Genomic DNA, 14,093 nt, shown 5'->3' with positions numbered 1-14,093 from the left:
CTTTTTTGGAACGTGTTGCAGCCATAAAATTCCAAGTTAATGATTATTTGCTAAAAACGATAAAGTTTATCAGTTTGAACATTACAGATCTTGTCTTTGTAGTTTCTTCAATTAAATATAGGTTGAACATGATTTTCAAATCATTCTGCTTTTATTTATGTTTAACACAACATCCCAACTTCATTGGAATTGGGCTTATATATTTAATTGAATACACTACAAAGACTCCATTTGAATTTGATGCTTGCACAGGTGGAACGGTGGCCGATTGGTTAGCACATCTGCCTCACAGTTCAGAGGACTGGGGTTCAAATCCCGGCCCCGCCTGTGTGGAGTTTGTACGTTTTCCCCGTGCATGTGTGGGTTTTCTCCAGATACTCCGGTTTCCTCCCACATCCCAAAAACATGTGTGGTAGGTTAATTAAAGACTCTAAATTGGTTGTAGGTGTGAACGTGAGTGTTAATGGTTGTCTGTTTCTATGTGCCCTACGATTGGCTGGCGACCGGTTCGGGATAGGCTCCACCATGTCTGCGACACTAGTGAGGATATGTATATATATATATATATATGCGATTAAACATTTAAATGGTGTCACGGTCATAACGGCCCTCTGAAAGAACTAACTATAATGTGGATCACGACAAAAAATATTTTTGACACCCCTGCAATAAACCATGAAACATTAATCACAAAATTAGAACAATCTAGAATTAAAGGGCTTTGCTTGCATTACAGTGGGTGAAGAGTTACTTAAGAAACAGGATGCAATTTGTAAAAAAAAAAAAAAGAAATGGGTGAATATCAATCAACACGCTTAGACATTATGTGTGAATTTAATGTACACACAGCACCCCATATTGACAGAAAAAACTGAAATCTTTGCAGATTTATTAAAAAAGAAAAACTGAAATATCACACAGCCATAAGTATTCAGACCATTTGCACAGTATTTAGTAGAAGCACAATTTTGATGTTTTGCTGTGTGTGTATTAATGAGGAAAAAAACTTAAATGATTTTCGCAAATGGCTGCAATATAACAAAGAGTGACAAATTTAAGGGGATCTGAATACTTTTCGTATCCACTGTACCTAAAAAAAAAAATCTACCCAAGTACAGTAACAAAGTATTTGTACTTGTTTACTTCCAAACAGTGCAACAGGATGGTAGGCACACGTGTTACAGAGGTGTTTCCACATCTTGATATGATTTGGGCTTTGTTATGAGGTCTGAGTGTGATGATCGTGAGGGGGAATGATGAACAAAAGCTCTTTTTTGCTCCCCTCCTACTCACCTCCCTGTTGGGGAACTCCCAAGAAAAAAAGACCAACTCTGCTCCGTGCACGGTGCAGTTGACTGTCAGTGGCTCGCCCTGCTTCAGCACCGTCTTTGATGCGTTGATGTAGGCGTCGATGGCCTCTGGGACTGAGGGGGGAAGTGATGATAATGGAATGCAATGACTGAATTCAACAACTTGAGGTACATCTGAACTAAACGTTTTATCTATGTGGTTTGGGTGTTGTTTTAAAATCACTAATAAAAAGCTCCAAGTGCACTAGTAGGATGACGAGGGCGCACTAACAGAACAACTGTGTCTTAACAGTTATCATTAACATTTTTTCCCCCTGTGAGTACCATGTTTGAGTAATGGGGCTAGTTTGGGCAAGATATTGCCGTGTGTGTGGAAGTGAGTTAATAAATGTGTTGTAAATTCTGTTCACCTACCGAAGATACTGAAGACATAGAAAGCCTGGGACTCTTTCACCTCTCCGTTCAGCTCGCCACGACACACATACGTCCTGTCCTCCAGGGCTGCAGTGTACCCCTCGCTGGGGACATACAGCCCCTTGACTGGGAGGTCAGTATCCTTCTCGTAGAGGGAGACGTTAATCTTGGGGTTGGTGACCACACAGGGGATGGTGGTCTGCTCACTGGTCTTGGTCAGCATACCATGAGCGCTTTCAACGAACCATACCTGAGGATCTGCAGGCAGAGATGGATTCTCTCAAACACACAAATTCAGCAGGAATTAAACTATGTTTTGCACGACTGTATTCAAAATTAGCTAAAACTGTCAGTCAGTCCAAACCTGGGACAAACACCTCCACCTCCTTCCTTTCTCCGGTGTGTCGATCACTGCACTGATACACTCCAGTGTGCTTCCAGCTTACGTTCCACAGGCTCAACGCACTGGATTTGGCGCCATTTTTTACAATTTGGTAGCTCTGCACACCAGTTTGGCCTTGTTCCGCCTGGAAATAAGGAACGTCATCCCTCTTGAACTCCCAGGTGGTCTCCCCCGAGCCCGAGCAGGTGAGCATGAGAGAGGAGCCCGCGGCAAGGACGAGCTGACCGTCATGCGGCGTGACCTCCAGGCAGCTCACGTCGCCGCAGAGACACAGGAGAACTGCAGTTGACACAATAAGGGAGGGGTCAAGTTGGAGGTCAAAGAGACCAGGGAGTAGTGGCATTGGTCAGAGGTTAAATCAACACGACATGCCAGATCCTGTTCTGCCTTACAATGTTGATGGATACGAGTTGTACGGCGCAACTAAGTGAGGCGATGAAGACACCTTGTCAGTGACAGATGTATTGTAACGGAAAGAGTTCAGTCAGGATGTCAGGATGCCAGTTGAGAAGATTAGGAGTTATGATGCATCCCACTTAGATCTTTCAAGGGTGGATCTCAAGCATTCCAATTGAAAGTAAATAAAAACATGGCTTGATAAGCATGTTGTCTAACATTAGAGAGCCATCCAAGTTAATGTGCTGACAGCGAGTGCCAAACTAATCCTTTTTGCCAAACTTGTTCACGTTAATCATTTATTCACACTAATTTCCAGGCAGGACAAGTTGTGATAAATGCAATATTAATCATGAATGAAAATAAAGATAAAGTGGATATAATCAGATGGTGACACTGTTGTGTGAAATAAGATTTTGACATCTCAGTAAAATCCCCTGAAAGAGCGCTGTACAGTAATTTCTCTCTTGCACTTTTTCGAGTTAGAGAGTGATAGTTTCCAACTTCTAAGTTTTGTACAATGCAACTTGTTTGTCGTTAAAGGCTAAGAATGAAAAACAAAAGCATGTTGGCAAAATTTGTAATACATGTCATAGCAGATTATTTTTCCAAATTGAAATCCTTAATCTGATTGAAACTTTTTTTGTATTTATTACGATCTTATTTAGCACAAGAAATTAAAACCTATTCTGAGATTTGACAGTTTTACTGGATAATCTTTTCCAATGGTTGAACGTGAAATTCCAGGCGAATGTGCAATGTGGATCAGATGTGGATGATGATATGTCCGATCTTGAATTCAAGATACAAGGGGTTTGGCAGGTATCTGTTGTTTTTTTAATTCCATGTAATGCATATATTTATTTACATCATTTTTTGTAGTCAATATTCACTCAACAACAGTCCAATTTCCTAAGCGTTTGTCCTCATTAGATATGTAACTGGAAGCAGGACAGGGAGGACACAAACAACCATTCATGCTCACATTCTCATGCTCACATTCACACCCATGGACAATTTAAAGTCTTCAATTAACCTAACATGCATGCTTTTGGGGTGTGGAATATCTGAATATCCAGAGTAAAACACACGAGAACATGTGACTTTGAGAAGAGACTAAGTTTTGAACCCGAATCTCCTCGCTACGAGCCCGATGTGCTAACCACCGTTTTCAAGTTGACTGTATATTCTGATAGTGTTGCGACGCTCACCATCTGTTTGGCTTCCCTGTGTCAAAGCTTTCATTTTGATGTGTTCTCACCTGTTACTGTCAAATTGAGGGCGAAGATGGTCACACCTCTCATAGTGGATCTGCTGACTTTCTGCAAACAAGCAGATAAGATTTTTTTTAATGCAGTACTCTTCATTTGTGGCACTAATCACCTCTTACATACACATCTTTAACTCTAAAGAAACCTTTTGGCAGATAAATGTAATAACATGAGCTATTGTGTGCACTATTATGTATATTCTATTACTGAGGGTCAAACGGGAAAAAAAAAACATTGCTTTGCCCATGAAATAATATTAAGTCAGTTAAAATGATAAAAACAGCAGGAAAATCTGGTTTGGGTTCACCCCAATTAACATTCAACGGGTAACCTCTTTCCGTGAGCCTTTGACCTCCTATCATGATGGATGGATCCTTGTCCACATGAAATCCATTAGACTGAGTTAAGTTTGAGTTGTTTTTCAAAGCAGCCTGCTTTCAATCAGAAAACAGTGACAGTGGCCAAAACTGAAAAAAAAAAAATGTGTTGCCTTGTGTCGATTTGAGGTGTTTTAGACGTGTCTGTGTGTCTCTGGTGGTGTTTGATGCCTCGCTGCACCAGAACAGTGCACCAATGTGTGCCTCCTTTTTCTTTGCAGCTCATCAGGGCTTTGACCACCAACAAACCGGTCACTGTGTGCGTCTTTGCAACGTGCACAATGGCAACAATGCTGCGTCCAAGCTATTCTAGCACCACGCTGAGGCATTAATTGGTGTGCTGTCAACAAAAGTCAAATTGAGGGCATTCACATGAGCGGTTGACGCAGGAGCAACCTGAAAGGCTTTTGCACCACTTGGACGTCATGTTCTGGTGTCCCATGCTCAATTCATGAATTGGACTCTGACCTTTGTCTAGTGAGGTGATTCATGATGACCGGCATCATACCCACAGCCTGGAGTACTCAAGAGTTCCAAAGTGTGAGGTCAGAGGACGAGGGGTGGGGGGTAAGGGAGGTTTGCTGATGTGTTTGGGCTCAAGGCCTGCAGAACAGAGATGTCTGGAAACAGTTAAGGATGCATCACTGCTAGTATGTAAGCAGGATGGTGAGAGAGGCCGGAATAGAGAGACTTGGGAAGAGCGAGGGTGGAGGAGGAAGTGGAGGAGGGACCCAATGGAAAAAATTGTGTAATCTATCGAAACATCAAATTCCCTTGGATGATATATTATGCATTAAGTAATTAAACATGATTTTTGTGGAAAGTTTTGTTTCCACTTGACGATTAAAACCAACAGCTGTGGTATTGCCAAGTATGCTTCAAACTTAATCATTTAGTTCGAAATGGTTTAGTTCAACAACTTGGACAACAAACTGTGCAATCAATAGCTCGACATGATTTAAGCGGAAACTTTACTCACGTCATCTTAATTTTATTATTTGTTTTTGCTTTTGTTGTGCTGGATTATATGTGTCCTTCTCGACATTTTTGATCGTTTGACATCACTAACTAAATAAGATTACATGGGAAAATTCTTCACGTGATGAAAAATGAATTTAATTTTTTTTTTAGATTTTGCCCCAGCCTTTAAGATTCAAACCAGCAGATGAAACCTTTTAAATGTAATGCATGAAGTGGGGCCTTGAGATACAGGTTTAATTCATTTCTTGACCATGCTTGTAACTCAAATAATTTGCATTGCAAATCATCTTTCCCCATTGAAATGAAAGAAAATGCCATTGATCCATCCCTCCAAAAATTTGTAATTTGTTTTTTTAATGACAAAGTAGCACGCTAAAATATTGTGTTTTATAAAAACATACAGTAATGAGATAATTACATTGAAGTTAAAAGAATCAAAACACTTGCTCTTCCAATTCAATGCACATTGTGAAGGACAAACAATAGTCCTACATGGACGGTCTGTACAATTAGACCGCTCGGCTCCTCCTAAAGAATATATGACTGTCTACTTTTACACTGAATATTAAATGTGTTGTTACAACATTTGTATTCCAATATTAGTTGCTTCAAGTGTTGTATGTGTTTCCTATTATGTATTAGCATTAGCCTTAAGCAAATAAACTAATTTTTTTAATGTATCTCAAGATTCAAATTAACTTTTCTGGTTGTATTCCTTAACCGAAGAGCAGTGACGTCCTTATTATTGGGAAGCTTTTATTTTCTATTACCGTAATGCCGAGTATGAACAAAATTAGGGTCGGCTGGATTGACTTCTACTTTACGAGTGGAGGCTGGCTTGACTGCAGAGGAAAACAAGGCAAGGTGGCCGAGTTGGAAAACCAACTCGAGCAATCGACGAATGAGCAAAGAACAGCCGGGAGAAGCGTCTCTACAGTCGCCATTCGACTGAGGGCAATAACTCGGACCTTTCCATCATTCCGGGAGGCTTGGCGAACCGCTGGACATCCGTGGAAACAGGGCGTTCAAAGTGAATTGAGCGGCGTGGGAGCCATGGATGACAGATGACGAACACAGTTTTACTAAGACGAGGAGGCAGGGCCGGGCGAGTTACGCCACAATTTGTGAATGGATTGTGGATGCTTGGGCTAACGTGTCTGCTTGCACTGTTGTTCGAGCTTTCGTAAAAGCCGGCATCAGTTCTGAGGAGCCGCACGGCAACGAGACTGACTCCGACAATGACGAGAGGGAACCCGGCGTGTTTGATGGAGAACTTGCCCAGCTGTTCATTTCGGATACAGAAGATGAGAACTTTGATGGATTTTTGGATGAGGATTGACCAAAAAATAACCTGAGTACATTGTTAAATACTTCAATAAAGTACAACCGAACTCAGTTTTGCTCCCGCTGCCTTTTTAAAAATATTGTTTTAGCATGCATGCATGCTACTGTATGTTTCATGCTAGCGTATGTTTTACCATGCCTCCGTCCAATAATACGTTGCGCCTTATGAATGTCTTAAATAGAGAAATCGACCCTGCAACTGAGGCTGCGACCTTTAATCCGGTGCGCCTTATGGTCGTGAAAATACGGTAATCTATTGTGAAGTGAGTTGAGTGCAAAGCCACCTCACTGTATAGTGCGCTCAAGTTAAAGCAAAATAATCAGCGGAATGATGGCTCATATATTGAAAAACTCTTAATTCAGGTCCTTCGTATCTCATGGTACAACTGCATTTAGTGTATTACGAAATATTCAAGAAAATATTTTTCATGAACAGGATATGATGTAGGACCCAAATGCAACTCAGAAAGAAATACAGTTCCAAAAACACACTGTTTAATAAACAGGCTTGGTTGGGTACACGGGTAGGAACACGGGGTTAACCCTTTGAAATCCATCTTGACAAATCAACCTGTCTATGCCAGTCTGATTCAAAATGATTTTTAGAACTATTGACAATATAAATCAAACTAAGCATGACTTTAAGTGGACATTTCACCTCATTATCCAAAATTCCTAAATATATTGAATTGAATTTAATCTGTTTATTTCAATGTGCCATTTTTAAAAAATTACAACAAAAAAAGAAAACATCTTACTAGAAAAAGCAAGTGAAACAATGATTGCAACAAATGGAAAAAAAACAACCCAAAAATTGTAAGTAGCACAAAATAAAAATGCACATCTGAAAAGGAGTGGGAAGAAGAAAAATGTATAAGCTCTCACCCCTTATACATTAGTTCAAAATTTATATCCGTTCGCATGCTGAACATCTTCCAATCAACAGCTTTGTGGCTATTACTTATAGTGTATTTTACACCACATTGTGGTGCACCACACCACCACCACACGTATAAAAATAAATAACAATAATAATCCCTGAAAACACCATCGTCAAACCACAGCCTCAGCCTTGTATAGGGACATTATCATTTGTTTGAACCCTAATTTGAATTGACTAAACTCTGGACATTGTTTCAACGTCATTCCCAACCCATTCCACAATTTGGCCCCACATATACTGCAGATACACACAAACCTTTGCTGGTTGCTCTTACTGCTTGGACTTCAAAGTTCCTACACCCCCTCAAGTTGTAGCCCCCCTCCCTCTCTGTAAAATGTTTTGGGATATTACCCGGTAATATGTTTTTGTTGGCTTTATATATATATTGTGCAGTATAAAAGTTTGCTAAATCAAAAAGTTTTAATATTATTTACTGCAATAATAATGTTTTTATGTGATCAAAATATCCAACCCTGTGTGTGGTTCTAACTAATGTTTTTGTAATTTAAAGAGTGGATGAAGAGAACTTTTGTAATTGTTACCCTACACTTCCATACAATAGGTCAAATATGGCAAGACCAGTGTACAATAAAGTATATACAGTATAGTGCTTTGTAGTCCAAGACATGTTTTGCTTTGTTTATTTTGGATGCTTTGTATGTACAATATGTGTGGCTTCCAGCTTGGTTTACTATCAATAGTTATTCCTAAAAATTTGATTTCTGACAGTTTTTCAATCACTAATCCATCTATGTTTATTAATAGTTCAGATTTTACTTTATAATTACCAAACATAATTGCCTTAGTCTTATTTAAATGTAATGATCATTTATTATTACCCATCCATGTTTTCACTTTTTGTGTGTGTGTCTTTACGAGTTCATTACAGCTATTGCAAGAATAAAATGCATTAGTATCATCAGCAAACAATATGAATTTTACTCATTTTGTGGTGAACACAGGTGAATACGTAGTTCGAAAACCCATCCATTGAGTGCCGAACACGTATTAATACGTGTTTTGTGGTTGTTTTTTTTTTTTTTACGAGAAGTCATAGAGGAGGCGCTGACGTAGCTCCACAGGGACTCGAGATCTTGGGAAGAATTGAGGTACTGTGATACAACCACCAGCAGAGGGGAGCAATGCACCATTTTAGAGTTGACAAATACTGTTTGCCGGCCAAAAATGGCGGCGCACACAGGCTGGAAGTCGGACGAGCTGAAGTATTTTTACACTCAAAGAGACAAAGTATATGTACAGTATTGGCAGAATATGCATTGTGGTAGTTAGCGCAATTGTGTGTTTTTGTCAGAAATGTGTTACAACTGAGATCTTGTATGACGAGGATGACGGCCCCCATGTTAACAGCCAGGAAACAACACCATGCGTCATGACTGACGTGATTTCTGGTGAGTTTGCCTCACTAACAGCGCATTACAAAGCTAAATATGTGATTATTTTTACTTAGCAAAAATGTATCATATTAGGTAGCAATATCCAGTTAAATCTTCAGTCATCACTGTGTCTTTAAATAAGTTGCCTTTGGCACTTCCGCTCCTGAAAATAAAAACCTCTTGAGTTGCTCCAAAAACATGACTGGTTCGTTTCCTGTCCCACCTCCGGCGTCTAATAGAAATGGGTGAAAAAGTAACACAATGATACTTTTTTTGTTAACATGAACATGGCTTTTACGTCAAGGAATGCATATGCTATATTACACAGGCAGAGAAACACGCAAACACACATGCATGCATTTGCGTGCACACACACACACACACACACACACAATACTTCTCCCCCCTTTCCCCCTTTTGTCACTGGTGTGTGTGGGGCTCTCGTTCCCACAGTATTCCTCTAGAACTTTCCCAGGACCGCTGATACACTTGGGACCCTGCTGGCGATGATGATGAAAGTGGAGGGGTTGCATTCAGCCCCGTTTGGATCGGAGGGGGCTAAAGAGGGGAGAGTGTCCACCGAGGGAGTCGTGCTCCAGTGCTCATGACTGCTGGGTGGTGACGGCTGCACGTGACCACAAAGCGAAGGCGAGCGGCAAGCAGCAACAAATCTCAAGGTGATTCCAGTTCTCAGTAAGACAAGCTCAATAATGGGTTTCAGGCGTCTGCGTGACAAGCTCAGTGTATCAAATGATACAGTTCTAGCAGTGGCGTGCAAACGTTTGTTGTGCTGCCCGGGGCACACAAGGCTTTGGCGATGCCACTCTAAAAACAATCGTCAAGGGGGGAGCTGGAGGGGGGCGGTAGGTTTGGATGCCCCCCCATCCAGGTGGGCCACCGCCCTCTCCGCTCCTCCCGTTTCACTCACAAATGAGGCTGACCCTCGACTTAAATGTAATCAGCAGAACAACATTTATTGTGTGAAAATACGTTTGGAAAGTCCTCAATGTAATTATTAAGAATTTTAAATTTTTTAACAATTTTTTAATGTTATGAGGGGTGAAAAGAGTAATTAGTGTCCCAGGGCAATCTGCAAGGGTGGTTTTAATCAAAACTATATAGCTTTGTTTTTTGCTCCCGTAAACGTTATGTTCCCAGCGTGAAGGTCAGATCTTCTAAGGGAGTTTTTCCTAAGCATTTTACACCAAGTAGGCTACAACTGAAAAAAAATATTTAGCTCTCTAAGTACCACCATCATGAAAAAAATTAAAACAGAGTGCTTTATTCCAAAAAGTATATTTCATATTTTCTTAAGCCACTGTAACATTATGCTCAGTTTGAACATTAACACTGTGCGTAATTATTGGAAAATTAAAGAAATAATTACGTTGAATGATTTAATTAAAATGTATTAGACACAAAAATGTAAATAAAAATTGGTCCAAAATAAAAGTTCATAAACAAACAGTTCTTAAAGAATAAATTACGATGTATTGGGCTAAAAAGTTAAATACAACTGAACTGTACTTAGTGCAGTAAATCTTTCACTTGTGGTACGGCACTTTAAAAATCACGGCTCTCGGGCACAGGTGTCAAACTCAAGGCCTGGGGGCCAGGGTGATCCTTCTATGCACCCCACACACTAAAATAAATAAAGTGTGTCTACTTTATGTGTCGTGCTAAATGTATTGGTTCTTTTAATTTTGGCAGAAAATCTGTATGGAAATGGAAATTTTAGTTAATTTAAAACGGTTGTACAAGCATCTTCACTAAATCTTTCCTTAACAGTCAAATGCAGGGGCAATTGTGTACAGTACATGTAATATGGAATACATTTCTAATGCTATGGCTTTCAGTCAGATGTGGCCCGGGACGAAAATGAGTTTGACATTTCTAGTGGGTCGTTGGAATTACTTACCGGATCTAAAATTGGAATAAATTGTAGATTTCTTGTGACCTCCACCAATTAATTTTGGTTTCTGTGTTTGTGAATATGATTACATTAAGAGAAATAAAATATTTCCAGCTAATTTTGCACAGAATACACATATTTTGTTGCTGATTATTATTATTTTTTTTTTTTTTCATAAACTGGGTGGATGATGTCGAATTTTGATGACATTATGACTTTGCCGTCTTTGTGAAAGCATAGCTGGACCATGCTGACAATATGGAGAATACAGAGACTCAAATCATTATAATTTCCATAACCTATATAAATATTAAAATGCCAACCTCGTCGTGTGTGCAACTGCTCACTCTTGGACGTCAGATGGCGAAGGTTGCTATTCTATCTCACCCTTACTTGGCAGTGATCTGTGCCCCTGTGAGTTCCATTGTAGTTTGTGTCGATTTCTGTTTTGTTTTTTTTTCTTTGTCAATGTGTGAATGACATGTACCAGGGAACATTGAAATCAATAAATATGCATACGGAATTTTTATTTACCACATTTTTATTCATTTCCCATTGTATCTTAATGATAAAATAAAAAATAAAAATGTTAAAAAATAAAAATGCAGAAGGTGTTGTCAGTGAAGGTGGACAATTTGGCCAAAAGAATTGTTTGGCCTCAATCTTAACAATAGAAAACCTTATAGGCATTAGAAACACGGACAGAGTTAATGATCATCTAACAGAGTTTGTGTTTATTAACGTGATGGTACAATAATCACCATGACGGATGAACTGTTTTCTCAGAGATGCTGGGAATTCAGTGACAGAGTGACCCTTCCCGCTCTCCATAAACAACAGCAGCTCCACTTAAAGTGTCACCAGTCGTGGAGGGAGGATGCTAAAATCGACCACAACGAGAGGCACTCGGCCCACGCAGGCCCATGATCGTATACTTGCGTTCCCCAGCGACAAGTAATCCTACCGCTGGGTTCATCTCGACACACTGTAGTTGCATGTTTGATTTAAACATCTGGCAATGATAAAGAAGTGTGTGATTAGGTGGGAACCATTTCCCGAATCATATTTTCTGCCAAATGTTTGCTCGAGTGTGTCCCTCGGGGGATTGATATTGCACTTTAAAAATAGGACAAGCTTCACTTCACAAACACTCACTAGTTTATTAAGTATACCTATATTAATGGAGTCGAATACAAACATTTGGCAATAAAACGAGCTATAACGTGTAGCTTTTATTCGATCTGTTTGGAAGAGCAGTTGATTTATTCTGAGAGAAAATTTTCCAGAAAGGCTTTTGAGCCACAGCTGGAGGGTTCGCACTTCCTGTCCGGGAATCTCTCCTGACCTTGAGTGGGTGTGAGCCTGTGATGCATCAATGAGACAGCAGACCAACGAGACCACTAACCAAAAACTTACGGAGACAACGGGGGGACAACATGCATGTGATGCGACTGCTACACATGCAGAAAAAAAACAGCTCTCATCAACACGCTGTGAGGACAACATGACAAGTACATAACATACAAATAGCATACAGTATACATAGGAAAGATCACACCTCACACACACACACACACACATTTTTATTCACACAGGAAGTGTCCATCTGGAAAACAAACATCCATCAGGTGGAAGATAATAACCCTGGTCAAATATAAGTCAAATCACTGTTGACTAACACAATCATTTCCTCATTTGCTTCACTAAACTCTTATAAATTGATTAGATTATTCAACTGTGTGAATTGACCTGTGCTGTGGGAAAATAATGGCCTGGTCCATCTTTGTCCAAACAAACCTCCATTTTTATCACCCAGCCAAATCCCCCTGAGGCCAACCTTCTGCTCCCTCGGCAGAGTGAACACCACCAAGTCAGCTGTTAAGTTTTATGTGAAAAGACTCACATCCCAGGCACATATAATAAGTTTCCTTTCTACAATTGTCACACAACGGTGTTCTTACATTTCAGTACTGGTCGATAACAAGTACCAATACTTCATAATGCCATTACAGTATATCCCATTTTGGTAAAAAAAAAAATATTATATATATATATATATATATATATATATTCTTGTACATCGGATTAGTGTCGCCAAACATTTCACTTAAATGTAGCCTGTAACACAGGACAACTGAAGTGACACACTATCATACCGTCACTTCTTTTTACACTGGGCTCTGTTTTAAAAAAGTGAAGGACATGGTGTTTTTTAGGAAGAGTTTTATGTACTAGCTCTAGAATTGCCACAGTTATCCAAATAACAGCAGAGCGATTAAAGGAACCATTGATTAAATCAGCCAGTCACCGTTTCACTGTACAGGTCCTTATTTGCAGTGCTTGATATTTGATAGTATATACTGTAGATCAACCAGGTAGCTCCTGGGGCCCACTGGGCGGAGGTGGGCCGGGCGCTCGGAGATCTTCATATATTTCGCAGAGCATAATTCGCAGTCGTGGCGGCACGGTGGACGACTGGTTAGCACATCTGCCTCACAGTTGAGAGCACCGGGTTTCAAATCCCGGCTACGCCTGTGTGGAGTTTGTATGTTCTCCCCGTGTCTGCGTGGGTTTTCTCCAGGCACACCGGTTTCCTCCCACATCCCAAAAACATGTGTGGTAGGTTAATTGAAGACTCTAAATTGTCCTTAGCTGTGACTGTGAGTGCGAATGGTTGTTTGTTTGTTTCTATGTGCCCTGCGATGGGCTGGCGACCAGTTCAGGGTGTACCCTGCCTCTCGCCCGGAGTCGGCTGGGATAGGTTCCAGCACGCCCGCAACCCTGGTGAGGAGATGCGGAACGGAGGATGAATGTTTACCTTAAAGTATCTTCCCAGAAGCTATATCTCGAGCGGTAAAGTGGTATTGGTGTCATAGTCTTGGAGCATTTGTACGAGTTCGAGTCACAGTACAGACGAACATTATTGGCTCCGATACCTTTATTGTAAAAGATGAATGCCTAGTTGAGTGTGAGTACACATTTTAGGCATTCTCAAAGGGTAAATAGTTTGACATTGTTTCAATTTTATGTATTTTGATTATACACCTGTTAACGGGTAAGATTAAAGAAAGTATTATAGTATGTATATTAAATATATGCCCGTAATTATAATTACTCCTGCTATGTCGTGTGTCAAATCGATCTGTTTGAACTAAATACTTAAAAAAAGAAATGCTCTAAACATATTCCACTGGCGTTATTTGTTACTTCATTTTCTGCTTGAAAAAAAGGTTTTAAAGATTTCATTTCATTCTATTTTTGATGATTAAATGTAGAGTGGGTCAAATTGACCCATGAACATTCTAAGGAAAAGAAAAAAAAACAGAGCTGATAATAATATCACTTTAC

General features: G+C 39.9%; 2 protein-coding genes across 2 annotated transcripts in view; one reads left to right on the top strand and one right to left on the bottom strand.

Moving 5' to 3' along the window:
• pdgfrb (platelet-derived growth factor receptor, beta polypeptide) overlaps nucleotides 1-14,093 on the bottom strand; it is a 53,744-nt gene that overhangs the window by 32,765 nt on the left and 6,886 nt on the right. The window contains exons 2-5 of the mRNA XM_061685570.1: nucleotides 3,785-3,845; nucleotides 2,089-2,406; nucleotides 1,725-1,982; nucleotides 1,294-1,424 (exon numbers count right to left, since the gene is read on the bottom strand). Of these exons, the coding sequence (XP_061541554.1) occupies nucleotides 1,294-1,424; nucleotides 1,725-1,982; nucleotides 2,089-2,406; nucleotides 3,785-3,827 (750 nt within the window). The 5' untranslated portion in view covers nucleotides 3,828-3,845. The remainder of the gene's footprint in view (nucleotides 1-1,293; nucleotides 1,425-1,724; nucleotides 1,983-2,088; nucleotides 2,407-3,784; nucleotides 3,846-14,093) is intronic.
• The window catches only part of cdx1a (caudal type homeobox 1a), a 28,068-nt gene continuing 22,599 nt past the window's right edge, over nucleotides 8,625-14,093 (top strand). The window contains exons 1-2 of the mRNA XM_061685571.1: nucleotides 8,625-8,848; nucleotides 9,287-9,510. The gene's annotated coding sequence lies outside the window, so the exon portion shown is untranslated. The remainder of the gene's footprint in view (nucleotides 8,849-9,286; nucleotides 9,511-14,093) is intronic.

Source organism: Phycodurus eques, chromosome 9 (assembly GCF_024500275.1).
Source record: "Phycodurus eques isolate BA_2022a chromosome 9, UOR_Pequ_1.1, whole genome shotgun sequence".
Lineage (NCBI taxonomy): Eukaryota > Metazoa > Chordata > Actinopteri > Syngnathiformes > Syngnathidae > Phycodurus > Phycodurus eques.
This window is presented reverse-complemented; position numbering and strand designations above follow the sequence as displayed.